At 28.9% G+C, this 22,169-nt stretch overlaps 2 protein-coding genes across 2 annotated transcripts; one reads left to right on the forward strand and one right to left on the reverse strand.

Moving 5' to 3' along the window:
* The first annotated feature begins 4,656 nt into the window (after positions 1–4,656).
* On the forward strand, positions 4,657–7,396 carry TPR3 (Tetratricopeptide repeat (TPR)-like superfamily protein). Its single transcript, XM_012976955.2, has 8 exons — positions 4,657–4,971; positions 5,493–5,586; positions 5,680–5,730; positions 5,823–5,996; positions 6,077–6,256; positions 6,396–6,515; positions 6,628–6,761; positions 6,913–7,396. The coding sequence occupies exons 1-8, from the start codon at positions 4,829–4,831 to the stop codon at positions 6,974–6,976; spliced, it is 960 nt and encodes a 319-aa protein (XP_012832409.2). The 5' UTR covers positions 4,657–4,828; the 3' UTR covers positions 6,977–7,396.
* Positions 7,397–7,594: 198 nt separating this feature from the next.
* LOC105953295 (sulfate transporter 3.1) lies at positions 7,595–12,575 on the reverse strand. Its single transcript, XM_012976954.2, has 12 exons — positions 11,928–12,575; positions 11,561–11,768; positions 10,530–10,701; positions 10,369–10,434; positions 9,478–9,591; positions 9,251–9,373; positions 9,024–9,150; positions 8,665–8,951; positions 8,369–8,559; positions 8,204–8,289; positions 8,043–8,119; positions 7,595–7,970 (listed from the first exon to the last, which is right to left on the reverse strand). Exons 1-12 carry the CDS (start codon positions 12,268–12,270, stop codon positions 7,779–7,781), a joined length of 1,986 nt encoding a protein of 661 aa, XP_012832408.2. The 5' UTR covers positions 12,271–12,575; the 3' UTR covers positions 7,595–7,778.
* Between the last annotated feature and the right edge of the window lie 9,594 nt (positions 12,576–22,169).

A 22,169-nucleotide genomic window follows, 5' to 3' on the forward strand; every position in this document is an offset into this window, starting at 1 on the left:
ATATATGATCTGGTAAACAGTCTTTAATTTCTCTACTTCGTTTAAATGTTACATAGTACCACGAAAGCTTCAACTTCCTAACGTATTTGTGTTTCGGATATGTTTCTTGTCTGACACTCGAGGATATATACCTGCCGAACACCTTATGGGCCATTTCGCAATTTCTGAAAAGTTAGAAACGTAACATGTTTAAATAGCTAATTTTCAGAATTTTTTTTCTTCACTAATTATTTACATGAATGGTCAATTGCAAATTGATAGTTGATAACATTATATATTTTGAATATATTTGTAAAGAAATGTATAAAAACATCTTTTATATATATATATATATATATATATATATATATATATATATATATATATATAAATAAAATCTTAAATATGTTTATATTTATACATACACCCCTGTACTTTTAACATTTATACTTTTTCCCCAAGTTCCCGGATCCTCACTTTTGAGACATTTCCGTTTCCTCCCGTATCGCCGTTTGGTTGCCAAGATAAGCAATGATTAACTAAATAGTTGGACTTAATTTGATGTTTGGTATCCCTGATAAATTGTTGGGTCGACCCGCCAAAATTATATAATCATGGCTTATCTTGCCTTATAGTGAGTTTTTTTTGTTGAACCTCGCGAACTCCAATAAAATAATTAGGTTTCATTAGATTATTTAATTTTATCTTGGCTAGTCTTATCTTGCCAAGCAAACTGGGCTTAAATGTAAATTTGGACTCACACATTACTATTTATAATACACTAAAGTTGGAAGTTAGGGGGCCAAATCAATATAGGTCACAGTCTAGAAATATACTATAATTTTTTAATTGCAACAAGATTAATTGCTGGTTGGAATTTAGTAAATTACCATTTACCAAAACCTAGTATATATGTAGTTACGAATATTTTTTAATTTTTGATTTTGTGTTTTTTGAATTTTTAAAAGAAGAACCTAGTAGTTACGTTAGGTATCACTGTACCACTTGTATTTTTATTGCATGTCTTGCATGCTTTTGACAAAGTAAACATTATTAATATTAATATTATTATTATTTATTTATTTATTTTTGTGTGAAATTGTGAATGTTTTTTGTGAATTGAAGAAATGGTCAGTGTGTGTAGCAGGTGAACTTAATAGCTGGAAAGAGTCGATTATTTACCATAGTCAATAAGTACTCAATATGCATGCTCCAAATTGGATTAATTGTATTATTTTTATATTATGTTTTATTGAATTATGTTGCTTGTGATGTAATTAAATTGTGTTTATTTAATCCCTACTTGCATGTGGGAAACTTGTGAAAGTCAATTTTCAAAAGTAATTAGGTTGGAATTTAGCAGATAATATCAACAGATGTATGCCAATATATAAAAGAAATGGGAAATTACAAAAAAACCCTCATTGTTTTTCATAACCTTAAGGTATTCTATGTCTAACAAAATTACCAGCACAGAGTTAACAATAGCATAATCAAATAGATTCCGTGGAATACTCATTTGTAATGACCAAAATACCCTTATGAGTCTAATTGTAAAGTTTTGTAAACTAATTTATTTAACTTTTCTTTTGAAACTTTTTTAGTTTATTGTTAACTAGCCGTTTTTGTGTCAGAGATTATGTGAAAGGTTTTACATTGCATGAGGGGACAAATATAAGAAAATCATTAAATTCAATATACGGCACTTTTTTCTCTTGCATTTAATTATTTTAACAAATGAGTATTTTAAACAATTACTACATTTTATAAGGAATTTTTGCAGCCCGTCAGTTTCAAGGAGGTGCTCGTAATTATGCAAACAATATGAGTTTTTTCATAATTAGACATTACCTTATGGTATCATTTTAATTTCCCATTAAAGAAACTAGCATTTTTCCCCGTGCGATGCACGGGTTATTATTTAAATAGTGAAAAAAAATAATCAATTTAATACATAATAAGAAAATATAGTACACTAATATAGTAACATTTTAAAAATGTAGTATTATTCATATTTATATAACATTAGTTTTTTTTAAATCTTACATATTAAGATTTATAATACAAATAAATTTACTAAGATTTAACAAATCGAATTTGTAGCTTTATCAATTAAGATTTGAGATATATTGATGAAAAATAGGAGATTAATAATTGTTAAAAATTATAGTTACAAATTAGTAGAGAAAAATATTAAAAATAAATAATTACAGAAATACCATTAGGGTTTTTTAGGGTTGCCCAGCGTTTCTTTCTTTTATATATAAGATGCAATATAAGGTTCCCAAAATTGTATTTATGCATCTGAATAACTAATCTTATAATTTAGAGTGACTATTGTAATTTACCAAGTCAAAAATGTATAATCTTATAATTCTCAAGAAAAAAATAATAGTAATATGATTAATAAACAAATGTCAACTACCAAATTCAGCGGACTAACTTAAAATTAATATAAAAATGTTTTATTATATGATCAAATCAGCAGATGAATATCTAATTATTATATGGTTGTTGCTGGACAGCTATATATAGGATATCAAACATAGCATTCTAAAGAACAAGATATTATAATATAACTAAAATCAAAACTTACATGCGACATTTTTTTTATGTTAAAATTAATTAAAATAAAAAATTTCATCCTAAAAAAATGTTATTATATGGTTTAAATTAGTATTATATGTGCTTGCTTATAATGTCAATGTCACTAGGAGGAATATATATAGGAAGCTTTCTAGTTCAATGGTTTAATACTTAGCATATTTTCAATGGTTACTTATAAGAAGTATTCAAATAAATTAAACTTTAATTTTTAATTTTTTTTGGCTTTCCTTACCTCGAATGGATCCCTCATTTTTTTTCGTTTTTTTTAAATAAAGAGTCGTCCACTTTTCTCAATATTGAACAGTCCCCGGTTTTTGTTTGTAAATATAACTTAATAGATTAAAATCGGTTGAATGACTACCTCAACCGAAAGTTTAAGCTGTTAGTAATGTGTATTATCTAATATTGATATCGTTAACTTTACAAAGCGATACATAGTGTAGGAAGAAAATTATGACTAGAGAATCAATTAAGAATAAAACGAAAATTATAGATTTGAATCAATATATTAAGAATTGAGTCACTAATTTGAATAGGATAACATACAATTAGAATTTGTAAATAATTAAAAATAAACTACTACAATTTTCTAAAAAAAATATCCTTTTTACGGATAATATGATACATATAACTGAATTGCTAATTGTAGCGGGACTTTTACTGAAATTGGCTTATTTGCAGCGGTACTTTCATTTCAACTTTTTTCAACTTTCTAAAAACCTCGAAACGCTCTCAACTAAAAAAAGTCGAAAAAAAAAGAATTTCGTGTTTGTTTGATAAATCGACGTACCGACGACAACAAATAACATAATGGCCGATTCAGTTGACTTCTACGAGATAAAATCGAAGAAATTAGTGAAATTTCTATTTTTTTGCGGTATTTTCGTGTTGTGCAGCACGAGAACCCAATTTTTTTGGATTTCCCGTCTACACAGAACGGGAAATTCAAAAAAAAAAAAAAAAAAAATTAAGAACAATCGTGCTGTGGGGAACGGGAACACCAAGTTCCCGTGCCCTGGAAGACGGAAATATGAGTTTCCCGTGCCCTAGAGGACGGGAACCATGAAAAAAATTCGAAAAAAAAAAACCTTTGAAGTTCCCGTTCTCTGGAGCACGGAAACTCGAAGAAAATTCAAGTTCCCGTGCTCTGCAGAACGGAGGATTCAAGCCGTTTGAATCTCCCGTTCTGCAGAGCACGGGAACTTGAATTTTCTTCGAGTTTCCGTGCTCCAGAAAACGGGAGCTTCAAAATTTTTTTTTTTTCGAATTTTGCTAGATCTAATCCTAACATGTGTTTTTATCGAAATTGGAAATAAAACTTATTAAAAGTAGTAGGATATTGAAAATTTACCGGAATCGAGCCTCGTTTGCTACGGTTTCAAAGTCGAAAAAATTTACAAAATTCAAATTTCTAGAGAGAGTTTGGGAATAGGAGAGAGAAATTCAAAAAAAAAATTTAAATGAAAAAGGTACCGCTACAAATAAGCCAATTTCAGTAAAAGTCCGCTGCAAATAGTAACACCCTACATATAATATACTTTAATCAATTAAAAATAAAATCAGACTAAATGAGTTGACCGGGCTTTAAAATATACTTCTCAAATCTCAACCCAAATATATGGGCTTTCATGTTATCTCCAAAATAGAAAATATATTAATGGGCTTTCATGGAAAATCATAATTCTAAAAACTGGGAAAATTATAGTTTTCATCCATCAAGTTTGCACTGATTTCACATTGGCCCTCATTTTCACAAAAAATATATTTGGTCCCTCATATTTCAATAATTGAACATTTTTTGTCATTTTCGTCTATTTACCAATATTCAATTAGTTAATAAAGTGGTGTGAAAACGTTTGATTCCATTAATTTTAACGGAAAATTCATAGAAAGGACTAAAAGTGTTGGATTTTTGAAATATAGGGGACCAAATGTACTTTTCGTGAACATGGGGGACCAAATATGGAATTAGTGCTAACTTGAGGGGCAAAACTGCATTTTTCCCGATTATATTATTGCTGATGCTAAGCGCGATTTTACTATTCTGGTTAAAACGCGATTTATGGAGTTACAATCACGTTTTTCTCTTTGCCGAGAACTAAGTAGAGCAAATGCACATCAGCTAGCAGACAAATGAAGTTGGGCAAAAATCTCACAGAAACCCTAACGAAAACCCCCAAATCAAATTAGAAAAAGGAAGACAGTGTTAATAATCAATTCGGATTCGGATTCGGATTCGAAAATGGGAGAATCGGAGGGAAAAGCAGCGCAGATTTCACTGAAAGATCAGGGAAATGAATTTTTCAAAGCAGGGAATTATCTCAAAGCTGCAGCTCTTTATACTCAGGCTATTAAGCAGGATCCCTCTAATCCCACTCTTTACAGGTATTAATCGCTCAAATCCATTTCTGTATGCAAATCTAGTGTTTAATTCCAGATTGATTATTTTTATTTATTTATTTTTTAGCTGGTATCGTGCAAGTATAGCTATTGGGTTGAAGCTTCAAGTTTGCAAATGTCTATTTTCAAAGCATTGTATCTATTTTTATTTATATTTCGTTTTGTGTTTAGTGTTTTATTCTTCAAGATTTTATTGTGTTTTTGAATAATTAATCTTTGATTATCGACTGTCGGTGGAAATAATGAAGTCTGTGTGTTTTGTTTTGGAGATTATGTGATTATGGTTGTGTGTGTATAGACAGAATGTAGTAGATGAGCTCAAACTTGAGATATACGAATTGTGTTTTGCTTCAATAGCTTGTCGGTTGCTTCTAGTATATGAATTGTAAATTGTATTTGGACATGATTTTATATATTTGAATCAGCACAACGAGATACTGTGTTTCGTATTTTCACTAACGCTTGTTTTCTTGCCCTAACCGTTTTCATTTATGATCTTCGCCCAGCAATCGAGCTGCAGCATTTCTAAATTTGGTAAAACTTAGCAAAGCTCTTGCCGATGCAGACACAACTATCACTTTGAAACCAGATTGGGAAAAGGTACATTTCATTAATGATTAAATTACTTTTTTTTTTTTTTTTTTTATTGCAATTCCAGCTTTACACATACATGGAAACTCGTTGCTTTTGCAGGGTTATTTCAGGAAAGGATGTGTTCTAGAGGCTATGGAACGATACGAAGATGTACGCGTTTTTGTTGGTTTTTTTTTTCTTGCTTAAGCCGCATTTCTAGCTAATTAGATGCCAACTATCAATTTTCATTATTTTCTGTGCAGGCCTTAGATGCTTTCCAAGTTGCCCTGAAGTACAACGCAAAAAGTTCTGAGGTGGCCAAAAAAATCAAGAGGCTAACACAATTGGCAAAAGATAAGAAACGAGCACAAGAAGTGGAAACTATGAGAACAAATGTTGATATGTCAAAACATTTGGACTCCTTAAAAACTGAACTAGTAAGAGTTCGTTTTTTCCATATGTTGTATTTTTCATTCAAATTTCAAGTGATTTGACTTTAATTTTTTTTTTTTTGCAGTCTGGATTATATGGAGCCGAAGATGGTTCGAAGGAGGTTTTCTCTTTCCTCGTCGAAACAATGGAGAATGCCATAAAATCTTGTCATGAAACTTCAACTGTGGACCCTAGAGTTTATTTCATGCTTAACAAGGATAAAACAGACACCGAAAAATATGCTCCAGTTGTCAATATTGATAAGGTATTTAACCAATTCTATGATTTTGCAGGCATGTTTTCGTTTCATCACCTTTTTTTTTTCTTTAATTATTATGTAAATTATCATTGATTGTGAAAATACAATGGATAAAGAGCCTAACTTTTCCTCTCTACTATGACAGGCATTTGAATCACCACACACACACAACAATTGTTATTCGTTCCTCAGAGAGTATGCGGATGATTCGTTCTCTGGAGCTGCTTGCTTAGTAGCTCCCAAAAGTATAATATCTTATCCCCAGGTAACATTTTACCTTTCTACGTTGTTCGTTTAAGATTTTTTTTTTTGGTGATTTTGAACTTGTTTTCTTGCAATTTACACCATTTGAAGTGTTATTGTCTCGGTAAATGCAGGTGTGGAAAGGCCAAGGATCAAGAAAATGGAAGCATGGGCAAAGTGATGGTTTCTTTTTCCAATTCGAATCACCTTTGCTTCGGAAAGTATGGTTTGTTCCCAGTACAATCGAGAAGGGCCGAACCTTATGCAGGTTTGTTTTTCTCCATTCATTCACTTATATACACCCATATATATTCAAACACTTGCGCACACAAAAATAAATATTTTTCATCCAGAAAGTTCATGATTTGGAATTTATTTATTAATGGTTTAATAATCAATCATTGCACATATTTCATCAGGGACCCTGTTGAATTAGACATCAGTGTGCATGAAGTTCTTCCTCGTGTATTCAAGCAGACATAAAACATTTGCACAAGCCGTGGTCTCAATTTTGATGAAGATTCGTTTGAGGGGACACTTGTCCAAATTATGGAGCTCATAATCAGAAGTAAAATAGATATTACGTGACGATGTGCAATCTGTTTATAAGAAGCTTCCAAATTCACCCGGACGAAGGTACGATTTCTGGATTCACTGGGAGTTGCTGCAATTAACGGAGGCTTTTAGTTGTAGAAAAAAAACCGGGATTTCATTGTGGCAGTTTTGTTGTTTTGTGTGATTCAGATTTGTTCTCTTAGATTACTCCTTTTGCCCCTACTTTTGCTTTTCTTGATTTATCAGCCAACGTTTGATTTAATGGTTCATCTATCTTGAAATTACCTACTCGTGTAACACTGGCTTTTGGCTCGTTAAATATAGTGAAACAATCGTCACTTAATGTTAGTTCCATCTTATAACATAAGAAATCTCACTGTTACAACTGAAATTCGGTGACGTAATGTGGTTGATTTATTATCTGTAAATAGACAGGAGAGCATATAATTCGAAATCTAGGCTGTCTTTAACATGTTAGTTAACTTCTTCTATTAGAAGTATGATGTCACTAATCAGTTTGTCGAGATTTGGCTCATAACCCGCATGTGCTTTCAACTAAGACTGGAATAACATAAAATAAGCAAACAATTGGAATTTGGAATTAAATAAAAATTGCTTCTGAAAAAAAAAAGCTCCGAATGTTCTTATTTTTCAGAAATTTTTCGGAATTTAGGAATCGGCTTTTCGTTTTCTTGTTTTAGAAAGCCAAAATCCCTTGTAATGTGTGATATTAAACTTGATTATCTGCTGCCTCACTTTCGACTACTGCCTTAGTATTCGGCTTGCATGATTGGAGCATAAAATTGCATGCATTTACTGCTTCGCCAACTGTTAAGTACATCCACTCGTGCCCGATTTTGTCGACAAACTTCGACTTGTTTAACTTCTTCATTACTTCTCCTCCAGGATTAGCCAATAGAAGCTGAACATAGGACAACATTAGCATGCAAATACTAAAAAAAAAAAAAGCCGTCTTTTAAGATAATTGTGTTACCTTAATGCATCTTCTGTCTGCATTCTTCTGGACTTCTTCAAGCATACTGATTCCACTCGTATCGATATTCCCTACACCTGTCGTTTTAATTATTTTCATCAGTGAAACAAAAGTACGAGGTTGTCTTAAAAAGACGAATATAGTGTTGTTCATACACTCACCACTCATATCTAATATGATGTATTGCAGTTCGTATTTCGCCGATTTTTTTAGCTTCTCCTCCTCTTCATCTATCCATCTCGAGATCCTAAGAAGAACATAATCAACTCAAGTGAGTACATGTATATATATATATATATGGTTCTTTGAATCGAGATAGTATATACCTTTCTCTCAAGTAACTGGCATTGGCAAAATAGATCGGAGCATTGACTTGTAGGATTAAAATTCCGGGCACAGAATTCGCGTCGGGATATTGCTCGATACTTCTATAAGTCATCGAATTAGAAACACTACCCATGACATAAGTCTTTGGCCTAGCTACAAATAGAAGTATTCGAAGCAGCGACATTCCCACCTATCACAATAATCACACACAAATTCAATCGCTACGTCTTAAACCGAAACCCCAAAACAAAAAAAAAACCCTTTTTTTTTTTTTTTTTTTTTTTTTTTAACGTACCGCAATCATTAGTCCGGCTTCGACACTTTGAAAGACGACTCCCAAGTAAGCACTTATGCACACTATGAAGTCGAACTTGTCGACTTTCCATAGGTGAATAGCAGCTTCGTAGTCTATAATACTGATCATAGCTGCCATTATTATAGCAGAGAGCACAACCAGGGGCGTGTAGTGGAACAACGGTGTAAGAAATAGTAGAGTTATCATAACCGCAGTTGCCATCACAATGTTCGAGACCGCAGTTTTACACCCCGCGTTGAAATTGACAGCTGTCCTCGAAAACGGCCCTAGTGCAATAAAAAAAAAATTAAAAAAAATAAAGATCGATTTTCTTGATTATGATTTTTTTTTTTAAATACCCGTGGTTAAGTAGCAAGAGGTGCATGATCCAGCAATGTTCATCATTCCGATTGCAATCATCTCTTTGTTTCCGTCTATGTGGTAGCTCTTGTACGTGGCGAAGCTTCTTCCCACGGCTATTCCTTCCTGTTTTTGTAATAATATTCGAGAAAGTTGAGCGAGGGCGTATTTGTAAATTCACATGTTCGTTTACGATCACTGTGTGAAAATTGCTTCTAACACTTACAGCGAGGGCGATGATACCGGTGATGATTCCGGTCTTGATTGCCATCAAGAGATAGGTCGATTTAAACACGGACTCCAATTCCGTAATCGATTGTGGATTAAGCCCTTTCTTTAGGTATCCAATCTGTGACATCAAAATCACTTGTTAGGTTGTGTGTGTGTGTGTGTTTTATTTATTTATTTATTTCTTTTTATTTATTTATTATTAATTATTTATTGAGAGCTTACAATCTCAACACCATGATTATCTGCATGGGTGAAATAAACCAGAAGACTTCCGAAGATAACAGATGTGAGAGGTGCCAAAGCATTAATCCAGAAGAACACTGCTCTTTTCCTGCTCTGTTTGTTACAACAATTTTTTTTTTGGCCAAAATTAATAAATAATTAAACATATTTAACTGAAAATAAAATAGATTTTACTTCATTTGGCACTGTTGTATTATATCAAATTGCTATAACTTTTAGTGTTATTATTTATTAGGATAAACTACGGACAACCCCTGAAGTAAGGTCAAATTACAAAAAAACTCTTATTGTTTGGGTAACTTACAATCATCTCCTCAATTATGAATCTTCTTACACGTTCACCCTTATGGTAGTAAATTCAACATAATCTTCTAGATTTCATGGAATGTTCTAAAAATATTTACTCGTTTTATGCAAAAATGCAATTTATGATGCATCATAATCTGATATTTACAAGCCAAGATATGATCATCTTGTTTCAAAATGTGGAGCTCGAACGGGGTAAACCGAGTACAATCTGGAGAATATTCCATATAATCTACAAGAATCCATTAAATTTGACATCGCAAGATTGGACGTGTAAGAAAATTCATAATCGAGGGATTGTTGTAATTACCCAAACATGAGGGTTTTTTTTTCTTTATAATTTGACATTATCTCAGGGTGTGGCCGTAATTTACCCTACTTATTAATATCAAGCGAAAATCTTCCTAAATTTTTTACTTTCGTCTGCTAAAAAAATTGAATCACGGGTTTTTTTTTTTTTTTTTTTTTTTTTGCAAATAAAAGTAAGACAGGGAATTTTTGTAATTAGTCTAAACATAGTGGTACTCAATGCAATAAAATCCTGAAAAAAATTGAATTACTTACAAAGTATCTAGTGATGAACAGAAACAAGAGAAAACAGCAGCCCAACACTCCACTCTCCCATCTCCACTGCACCAACAAATAAAAACACATGACAAAAACATGCAAATATTATTAGCACACGTGGCATAATTGGATGATTTATCAATTTTTTTTGCTATTACCAGGTGGAATTGGCTAAATACAGATCTGACAACAGAGATGAGGTCAGCATTGTGAGTGAAGTGGAGGAGTCCAAGAATTCCCTTCAACTGCTGCAAGCAAACAACTGTTGCAGCTCCACTCATGAACCCCACTATTGTTGCATGTGATAGAAAGTCAACTATGAATCCAAGCCTGCAAAATTACCAAAATACCCATCACCTATGCATTAATTACTCTTTTTTTTTTTTTTTTTTTTTTTTTTTTAAATTTGTCTTTACGTCATCCTCAATTAATTCGTTCTCTTCTCATCCAACCTTATTTTTTGTTTTGTTTTGTCTCTATGGCAAAATTAAATTCCTATGTATTGGACAAAATATTTGGTGCACCTTATAATATTCGTGTGTATCTCATCATATGCTTTATACATACAAACTTATGTATCTATATGTGTGCACGTGTGATGTGTCTGTGTGTGTTGTCGTGTCTTTGGAGCGAGGATTTTATGTTCGACGGACTAGGATGGCCGACGATACTGCATCCTTAACAAAATTAATAAACCTTTCTATAATGTAGTAGATTGTTTGCGAAGTGAAGGGGGCCATGGCCCCCTCAGTAACCTTATGCTGGTTTCGTCACTGCGGCTTATGTATATTAGAACTAATTCAATTCCACTAGAAGCTAGTAGTATATATATATATGCATGTGATCATTTCCTTTTTTCTAATTAGCCAAATATTAAAAACTGAGTTTATTGCAATCACTAACCCTATATGCATTATTCTAAATTGCTAAAAAACCCACATTATATTGAATTTTATTAGCAAAACCCTCCTATAATTTAATTTTTTGAGCAATTAGTGCCCCTATTTAGGGAACTGTATGCTAAAAACAATTAAATCATGGGGAATTTCGTCAATAAAATAACATGGAGTAGTTTTGTTGACACTTCGATATAATGCAGGGGTACTAATTGCAAAATAACCAATTATAAAACAAGCATAATCTTGATTATATATACATAATTACTATTAATTAAATAAATAAAAATCACCTCAACAAGCCTAAAGAAGCTTGAAAAACACCAGCAAAGAAAGTTGCAGTAAGAACCAACTCCACATAGAGCTTCGTGTTGGTACGAGGATCAACTTCTTTTGCCAGCATCGACGAAATCAGAAGCGATGGAACCGCCACCGTTCCGATTGCCAAATCTCTCGAAGTTCCGAGCATTGCGTATATCAATGGCGGCACAAAGCTCGAATCTTTTATAAAAAACATATTAGGAATTTAACTGATCAGAAATAATTATATACAGTTAAACCTCTATAAATTAATTTAATAAATTATTAAATTATCGAGTTAATTATTTAAGGTTATTAATTTATCGAGGTTCTGCTGTACATATAAAAAAGAATTCTTACAGAGGCCGATGACAGGAGGCAAGCTGGCTAAGCCGGCGTAGCTGATGCCCTGAGGAACTGCCAGGCTGGCGATGGTGATGCCGGAGACGAAGTCGGCTTTGAAGAAATCGAAAGTGTAGCGTGGGGCCCACTCGAGTATGGGGATGAAGTACTGAAACCCTAGCAGGAATTTTCTTGAGAGTGGCTGGTTCTTGAATTGTCTGAATGGATCGTCGGGGAAGAAGGTTTCTTTCAGGGATGATTTTAGTGATTCTGTAAAGGGTTTCGGCGGTGGTGCTTGAACTTCCACGCGCCGCCGCTGCTGGTGGTGGAGGATTGTTTCTTCATTTTCTTGATTTCCCATTTTTTTTCTTTGTTTTTGGGATTTTGTGGGAATTTAAGGTTGTTTTGTCAAGAACTGAAAAGGGTAGCAGAAGAAGATAGAGATGATGAAGAGGTATATGTATATATGTATATATTTCTAGAGAGAGAGAGAGGGAGGAGAGAGAGAGAGGAGGTGGGGTTTTATAGTGTGTGTGTGTATATATATAGAATGGCGGTTTAGGAGAGTGATGCTGGCATTTTTGCTGCTGCTGCTGCTGTTACTGCATGTGAGCATGCAGAGAAGAAGTGGATGGATTTATGGAAGTTGTTTGTGTGTGTGTGTGTTTTGGGACTTGGGGAGGGGTAAGATGGTCATATATATAATAGATTTGGAGTGGGGGTGGGTGGGGTGGTACTTGGAGAAAGGAAAAAATATTAAAATTATAAGATGGAAACTTCAACTTCTTCACGTTTTGAAAACGGTTCTCGTCGAAAAATCGAAGATACCTGTCGGCCATCTTATGGGTCATTTTGCAATTTCTAAAAATATTAGAAAAATTGTCTGAATAGCAAATTTTTAATTTTTTTTGTTGTTTTCAAAATTATTTACATGATTTAACGACTTGCAAAATGGTTAGCTGATAGTAAAATTTTGAATATGTTTGTATAAAAAAATATATAAAAATAATTTATATATAAATACAAACTTATAGATGTTTATGTAGATTATTTATAAATATACTCCTATACTATTAGTATTTACGTTTCTCCCAAATTTATGTACTCATTTTCGAAACAGTGCCGTTTTCACGTATGCATTTTCTGTATTAACATTTTCGTGTCCGTGCCACATAACTTTCTATAATATATATAATATATTAAACATGATTTTGATTCCCAATTATATGAGGAAAAGATGAATATTGGGGGATAAATAGTCAATTATATGAGTTGACTGACACGTGGGAGTAGTCTCATCGTTGAATCACCCCTATTCAACTTTTGTCGAGTTGGAATTGTAATTGTACGTGGCATCATCAGATTGGACATAGTGATGGAGCAGGACACGTGGTGGTCGTTCTAGAAATCAAGTAGGGACTTGATGGGAAACATGATTTATCGGGGTGGGGAGATAGCAATTTAAAAATATTTCTTTTTGAGCAGATTATATTACATGCGCATGTAATCATATATATATTTTGTATTCTTTATTATAAATATAATATATTATATTAATTTGAGTGCGTGAGAAATATATGGTGAGATGCATACGTGTACGTGTAAAATAAATTGAATAACACACCTATATATTAATACTAGTCACTCACCCGTGCGATGCACGGGGATTAATTCAAAAACATAAAATGAGTTAATGTAGAAAACCAACGAATAAAAAATATGTCGAGAATGTAAAGAATACAATTGAACAATAAATAACAAATTCGTATCTTGATTTATCAATCAAAAGTCTCTATAAAAAATAAACGGACAATGTTCTAAGCACCATACACGTTGAAATGTAGCAAGTAACTCCAAGACCGAAATTAAAGTAATGCACCAGTCTTGCACATTAATGAGAATGTTGTTAAAGAAGACCACGGAACTACAATTAGATCTACGACCAGATGACGAATAACCTGTTATTTTTCATCATTTTCAATATATAAGTCAAAGACATTACGTAGATAAAGAATATATATATATATATATATATATATATATATATATATATATATATATATATATATATATATATATATATATATATATATATATATCAAATGAAGAATGTGTGCATAGAAAAATAATCGAATATCCCATTAAAAAATACTATTCACTGAACATAAATCTGAACGCACATTGAATATACACGTATGAGTCAACGAAAAATATGTGTATGCATATAATATATAAATGATGTTTCTTAAAGTGTATCTTCATATTCCCTGAAATACAACACTTGAAATACTTCTTAGTACACAATATTGCAAGTAGCGTAAAACAATGCACCGGATTTTTAATTGATGAAAATCATTATTTAAAATATACTCTTAACTCTAGACAATGTTACGTACAATAATAATATTAATTTAATATTGATACTAATATTAAATCTAATACTAATAGTAATGGTTAATACAAATACTAATAATAATATTAACAGTACTAATAATGATTAATACAAATACTAATACTAAGATATATTGATATTTATGTTAATACTGATACTGATACTGATACTGATACTGATACTGATACTGATAGTGATAGTGATACTTATATTGATACTGATATTGATACTCATACTGATATTGATACTGATACTTATACTAATACTAATTATGATACATATATTAATAATGATATTGATATTGATACTAAACTGATACATATAACGATAGCAATAGTGATACTCATACTCATATCGATACCGATGTCGATACTGATATCGCTACCGGTATCGATACCGAGATTGACACTGATACTGATACCGATACAGATACCGATACCGATACGCATATCGATATCGATACCGATATTGATACCGATTCCGATACCCATACCCATACTGATAATACCGTTACGAATACTGATACAATACTAATACTAATACCAATATTAATACCAATAACAGTGCCAGTATCAATTCAAATACCAATACCAATACCAATACTAATACTCATACTGATACTGATACTATTAATATTGATATTGATACTGATATGAATACTAATACGAATATGAACACTGATAATGATATTAATACTAATATTAATATTAATATAATTGAATATCGCCGAAAAATATTATTTACTAAAAATAAATCTGAACGCATATTAAATGTACACGTATGAGTCAACGAAAAACATGCGCATATATAATATATAAATGATGTTTGTTAAAGTGTATCTTCATATTCCCTGAAATACAACTCTAGAAATACTTCTTTGTATACGATATTGCAAGTAGCATGGGACAATCACCGGATTCTTAATTGATGAAAATCGTTATTTAAAATATACTCTTAACTCTAGACAATGTTACGTACAATACTAATATTAATATAATACTGATATTAATACTAAATCTAATACAAATACTAATACTAATATAAATACTAATACTAATACTAATAATAATACTAATACTAACATTAATAGTAATGGTTAATACAAATACTAATACTAATACATATATTGATATTGATATTGATATTGATACGGATACATATATTGATATTGATACTGATACATATATTGATATTGATAATGATATTGATACTGATACTGATATTGATATTGATATTGATACTGATACTTATACTGATATTGATGTTAATATTGATAATGATACTGATATTGATATTAATACTGCTAATGATACATATACTAATAATGATATTGATATTGATACAAAACTGATACCGATACTGATAGCAATAGTGATACTCATACTCATATAGATACCGATGTCGATACCGATACCGCTACCGGTACCGATATCGATATTGATACTGATACTCTGACTGATATTGATACCAATACGGATACCCATACTCATACTGATATCGATATCGATACCGACACCGATACCGATACCGATACCAATACTAATACAATACTAATACCAATACCAATATTAGTACCAATACCATTACCAGTACGGCAGTACCAATACCAATACCAATACCAATACTAACACTAATAATTATATTTATACTGATACTATTAATATTGATATTGATACTGATACGAATACTAATACGAATACGAATACAAATACGAATATTGATAGTGATACTAATACTATTACTAATACTAATATTAATACTAATACTAACACTAATAGTAACACTAATACTAACACTAATACTAATATTAATAATACCGATATGCTAAATCCCACACTAATTTTACCAAATCATACACACAACACAATTGAATTTTTTTCTCTCTCTAAAATCTCATCTTCTCCTTCTCCACCCTTCTTCTTTTTCCCTATTATTTTTAATAAAATCACACACTATAAACGTCCATATCATTCCAAGTTCGAATTTGAGAAAAATCTTCATGTGTTCAAACTAAAATAAAGTTCGAATTTGAGAAAGAAATTCGAATTGATATGAATTTAAATAATTAAAAACCATAATGAAATTGAAAAATATTAAATAAGCCTAAACTCACTTTTTATGATTATTCACGTGAAAGATTAACGAATTTTGAGTGACTTGGAAAAAATCATCATAGAAAAAAATTAGAGAGAATATAAGTAGATAGAGATTTTGTTTTTTAATTTATGTGTGGGATTTAGTAAATTTTAGTGTTGGAATTAGTATGACCCTTAATAATAATACTAACATTAATATAAATGGTTAATACAAATACGAATACTAATGTTGATACTGATATAGAGAATGATATTAATACTGATACTGATAATGATACTTTTATTGTTACTGATACTAAACTAATACCGATACCAATATCAATACCGGTACCGATGCCGATACCAATATCGATACCAGTACAGATACCGATACCGATAATTAAAAAAATATGAATAATCCATCATATTCCAGTGATTAAAATTTTAGATAAAAAAATGTAAATAATTCACAAAATGATATTATTTAGTATTCAAAGTGAATATTTAGTATTATTGTTAATCGGATTACACTATGCAAATAGAATGAATCTACAAAATTTTGATATAACATTAACATACATTTCTTAGATAATTCATTTTCCTAAATAAATAATAACAATAAAATTAATGTTTTTGTTGTGATTAAAAACATGGATTAAATAAAGCTATAAATATTAGAACAATAATGTTCTTTTTTTTTATCAATAAAGTTATAAATATTACCGTAATATTGTTAAAAATATAAAGAATAAAAGTAGCAACAAATATTTTTATTTGTTCTAAACTCTATTAGAACTCATTTGAATTATATAACATAGAAATAGAAAGAGAATGATATTTTTTTTCCTAAAATTTATTTATTTGTTCCAAACATCACGGAACGATAATGGTGATCTCTTATTAAAATATCACATATATTATTTAGTATTTTATATTTTTATATGGGTAAGAAAAAATCTTGTGCATATATACCAAAATAATGAATTGAAGTTTAATAATATATTACAGCTTAGTAAAAAGAACAAAAGGTAAAAATGAATAAATAAATAATAATAATAATAATAATAATAATAATAATAATAATAATAATAATAATAATAATAATAATAATAATAATAATAATAATAATAATAATAATAATAATAATAATAATAATAATAATAATAATAATAATAATAATAATAATAATAATAATAATAATAATAATAATAATAATAATAATAATAATAATAATAATAATAATAATAATAATAATAATAATAATAATAATAATAATAATAATAATAATAATAATAATAATAATAATAATAATAATAATAATAATAATAATAATAATAATAATAATAATAATAATAATAATAATAATAATAATAATAATAATAATAATAATAATAATAATAATAATAATAATAATAATAATAATAATAATAATAATAATAATAATAATAATAATAATAATAATAATAATAATAATAATAATAATAATAATAATAATAATAATAATAATAATAATAATAATAATAATAATAATAATAATAATAATAATAATAATAATAATAATAATAATAATAATAATAATAATAATAATAATAATAATAACAATAACAATAACAATAACAATAACAATAACAATAACAATAACAATAACAATTGCGAATGGAGAATGATGAACCTGTTGCATGTTCTATATGTTACGTAGAAGTAAGGATAATTCAATTTATTCAAAAGGGTAATTGCAAGAAAAAAATATTAATGGACGAAAAAATTAATATCGATCGTTACAAAAATCTATAAATATAAAATAAAATTTATTCAAATATATGCAATGAAACATATATGAATCTCTATTACAAATCAAGAAATGTACGAATTATTTTGTTTCTATTGTATGCCCAATTGCATTAACCTCAACCTCTTCTTCATTGAAACCAAGCTTACAATCATATCAAGTATATAATCAAAATATGGAAGAGTAGAAGTAAAAATTTGTGAAAATCAATCCATACAATAATGTTGAATCATATCGTGCATGCTACACAATATCGCAGGACTTTTCACTTGCGGATGTCGACGCATATGGCACAAACGATGTTATTTATTAATCTAAAAAAACAAAAACAAAAATATAAGTTAGATTCTTATATAAATAAACAATAAACAACAAATAACATGCTTAGAAAAAAGTATACAATTACAAAACATAAAGACAAAAAACCAAAATATTAGGGTGAGAACCGTGATTTTGTGTGATTATAACAAAATGTATTGAAAAAGAATGAGATGAATGAGTTGGGGTTGAAGGTATTTATACTTTACTTTTACATTCTAAATAAGTAAATAATTTTTTTTAAGGAAAACATATATTTTATGTATTAATGAGCTAAACCAAATTATGGAATTAAGGTATTGATGTTATTTACTCCTAATATCATGGACCGATTATTTAGTCCTAAATTCCTTAATAAAGTCAAACAAATCAACATCTATTAAAAATGAAATCATGAAATTTAAATTTAATCAATTTTGTAACTTTATATACATATATATATATATATATATATATATATATATATATATATATATATATATATATATATATATATATAATGATATTTGCATATATTAATAAAATATTAATTTTATTATATTTCATTTGATTAATTAAAAAATACTAAATTCAATTATATATATATATATATATATATATATATATATATATATATATATATATATATTATTTCCATGTATAAAGATATTTGCATATATTAATAAAATATAAATTTTATTATATATTTTATTTGATTAATTAAAAAACAATAAATTCGAATATATATATATATATATATATATATATATATATATATATATATATATATATATTATTTCCATGTATAACGATATTTGCATATATTAATAAAATATAAATTTTATTATATATTTTATTTGATTAATTAAAAAAAATTCGAATATATATATATATATATATATATATATATATATATATATATATATATTAGTTTAAATATATATATATTGAATTTATAGATTCAAATGAAAAATTATGAAATATATTTTAATTTATTAATATTTTCATTTTATACAGATATCCCAATTTTTTTTTTATTGAATGGATATTCGAATATTCCAAACTATTGAAAATTAAAAAAAAAAAAAACCGTATTCCTTTATTTTAATATTTTAATATTAAAAAAATGTTTTTTCTGAAAATTATTTGAATATTCGTAAAAAAATTGAGTTTCATGAATTTTTTTCAATAAATATATTTTGAAATACTGAAAATATAAATAAAATTTTTTTATTTCGAATTTATAAAATATTAACTTTGGAAATAATATATATACATGTGGTAATTATTTAATGATTGTGTAAATATAAAATAGGAAAAAACTTAAAAACATCCATAAATAAAAATGCCACCTAATCAATTGAAGAATCCACCTCATCAATTGAACTCCAACTAAGCAATTTTGACAAATGACATCATCATTTGCCACATGTCAATCATTGAGGGCATAAATCCTCTTTTTATATTATATATAGATTAATTAGCTTAAACAACACGTGGCGACATAGGAGGTGTTTGCAAATGCTTTTTGAAGGTGATTATGCGGTTTTTTTTTGCTCATAATCTGTTTTTAGGTCTTTGCAAAATCAATTTTTGCTTTTGCTTCTCTTAAAATAATCTGCTTTAAGCTATTTTTTTAAAAGCACCTTTAACCCTGCTTTTTCAATTTTAGTTCATTTTCCGAAATATTTGCAAACACCCCCAACTTTTAGAAATAAACACTTAAAACTAACTTAAATCACAATCACTAACTTCTGCTTTTAAATAATCATTTGCAAACATCATTGTTACACATAAACTTTTGTATTGTCTTTGAGGTTGATTTGATGCCATGCAATAGTATTAACCACCTATTAATTATTAAGTGTGTGATATTCGTATATTAAATAAACAATTTAAATGCATCAATCTCCTTGCTTTATTTATTTATACTTGATTATCTTATTGTGGAGAATTATTGACTAAATATCACTTAACTTTATAAATAAGGGACCAAATCTATGTTATATTCGATAAAATTAAATAAACACTAATGCTAACAGCTAGTGACATTTTCGGTTGATAAGATTCACACTACTGTAATAAAAGTCTGTATATATAGCAACAAATTAAAATAACAAAATAAAGAAATAAAATGCAATAGATAATTCAAATTGAATCGGTACCTAAATACAACATACACGTGTAATGTATATTACACAGAAATAAAAAATAAAAAAAAACATGGAAAAAATTATTGGATAATCCGAGTTGAATCTTATCAATGTATGGAAATTAAACTTAAGAGATATGATGCTTTTTGTGCATATCAACATATGTCTATTTATAACATTATTTAGTTAAACATTAAATATATATTTAGTTATTAATTTTATGAAATATTAAATTTTTGATAAATAATAATTATTAATTTATATTTTTTAGCAAAAAAATCCCTACCTATTCGTAATAACAAAAATTTCTCAAACGTTTGTTTTTATTTTACATAGACTCTCTTACAGTGTGAGTTTTAATAGAATCTTTTTTATTCAAAGCAAATTTTTTCCGAAAAAATGCTGATTCTATCCCTAGCGACGTGGCATTTTTTTATGCTATTCTTTTAAGACAAAAATTATCCGTAGAGAGCCTTTACACTAAATCTTTACTTCTTAAATACACATTAACACCTCTTTAGTACACCATTAACGATATGAGGGCAATTTTTATCATTAAAAGGTAGCATAAAGAAATGTTAGTTATACAAGTAGTAGAGTTGACATTTTCCGGAATATATTACCTTGAATAAAAAAGATTCTTTGAAAAAATCCACAGGGATCGGTGTAAGATTGAAACAAATGTAGAGGGAATTTTGACAATTAATGATAGGTGGGGGTATTTTTCGTAATTTAACCTAAGTTCATAATTTTTTTTTAATTTACCCTAAAAGATGTGATGAAAAGAAACATAATAATAATAAGTGGATAGGCACTAGGCAGACCATGTGAAAGTATGCTCCTACTTATATGTGGGGAATAACACAATTAATTTGAAATCAAGGGACCTTTTTTATAATGATTTATATTACTGAGGAATCTAGATACCAATTATAATGTATGCGTGTGAATATGATCAAAGAATGAATAATGCCCACTAATTAAAAGTGCACTTTAATGAACAAGAAAGATTGAAGTGATGGAAAATATGAGTTATATTTGCAAGTTATGTTTTATTTTCTATCACATCCACTACCTCTTTTTTTTTTTTTTTTAATTAATAATTACACTCCTTGATGGAGGTTAATTTAGCCACCACTAATATTAGCTCTTCTCGAACACATTCCCCAATCTCAATCGTCGAAAAACTGTTTCGTTCACCTGATATTTCGAGTTAAAGTTCTGAGGAGACCTTCCGACGTTCAAGTTAATTGGGGAAATATTTCAAGAAAGAACAAAATGAGAAGGAAAACGAAATAGAGAAGACGATGTGAGATCTGTGATTTGATCGTGTGATTAGTGTGTAAAATAAAGCGTACCTTTTATGGTGGAGAAAATAGTGTATTTATAAGTCATACTTATGATTGAGGCTCTGACCTAATTTTGAGCCCATTAAACATGATAAAATCGAGTCATGGTCCACCAATGAAATCCAATCTCAAAGATTTCACGAGCCCAATAGAATGCCAAATTGACCCCATCACTTCTAGTATAAAACAAACGGTAAATCACGGT

The sequence above is a fragment of the Erythranthe guttata genome, chromosome 7 (genome assembly GCF_056151865.1).
Source record: "Erythranthe guttata isolate IM_541 chromosome 7, IM_541, whole genome shotgun sequence".
Classification (NCBI taxonomy): domain Eukaryota; kingdom Viridiplantae; phylum Streptophyta; class Magnoliopsida; order Lamiales; family Phrymaceae; genus Erythranthe; species Erythranthe guttata.

What these genes read in the sequence shown, in the direction of transcription:
- TPR3 (XM_012976955.2), top strand. Translation starts at nt 4,829, where the DNA reads ATGGGAGAATCGGAGGGAAAAGCAGCGCAGATTTCACTGAAAGATCAG. An exon ending in TCTAATCCCACTCTTTACAG is followed by an intron (nt 4,972 to 5,492) that starts GTATTAATCGCT and finishes ATCTTCGCCCAG; the next exon opens with CAATCGAGCTGCAGCATTTC. An exon ending in CAGTTGTCAATATTGATAAG is followed by an intron (nt 6,257 to 6,395) that starts GTATTTAACCAA and finishes CTACTATGACAG; the next exon opens with GCATTTGAATCACCACACAC.
- LOC105953295 (XM_012976954.2), bottom strand. Translation starts at nt 12,270, where the DNA reads ATGGGAAATCAAGAAAATGAAGAAACAATCCTCCACCACCAGCAGCGG. An exon ending in GCCTCCTGTCATCGGCCTCT is followed by an intron (nt 11,769 to 11,927) that starts GTAAGAATTCTT and finishes TTTTTATAAAAG; the next exon opens with ATTCGAGCTTTGTGCCGCCA. An exon ending in TATTTAGCCAATTCCACCTG is followed by an intron (nt 10,435 to 10,529) that starts GTAATAGCAAAA and finishes TTGTTGGTGCAG; the next exon opens with TGGAGATGGGAGAGTGGAGT.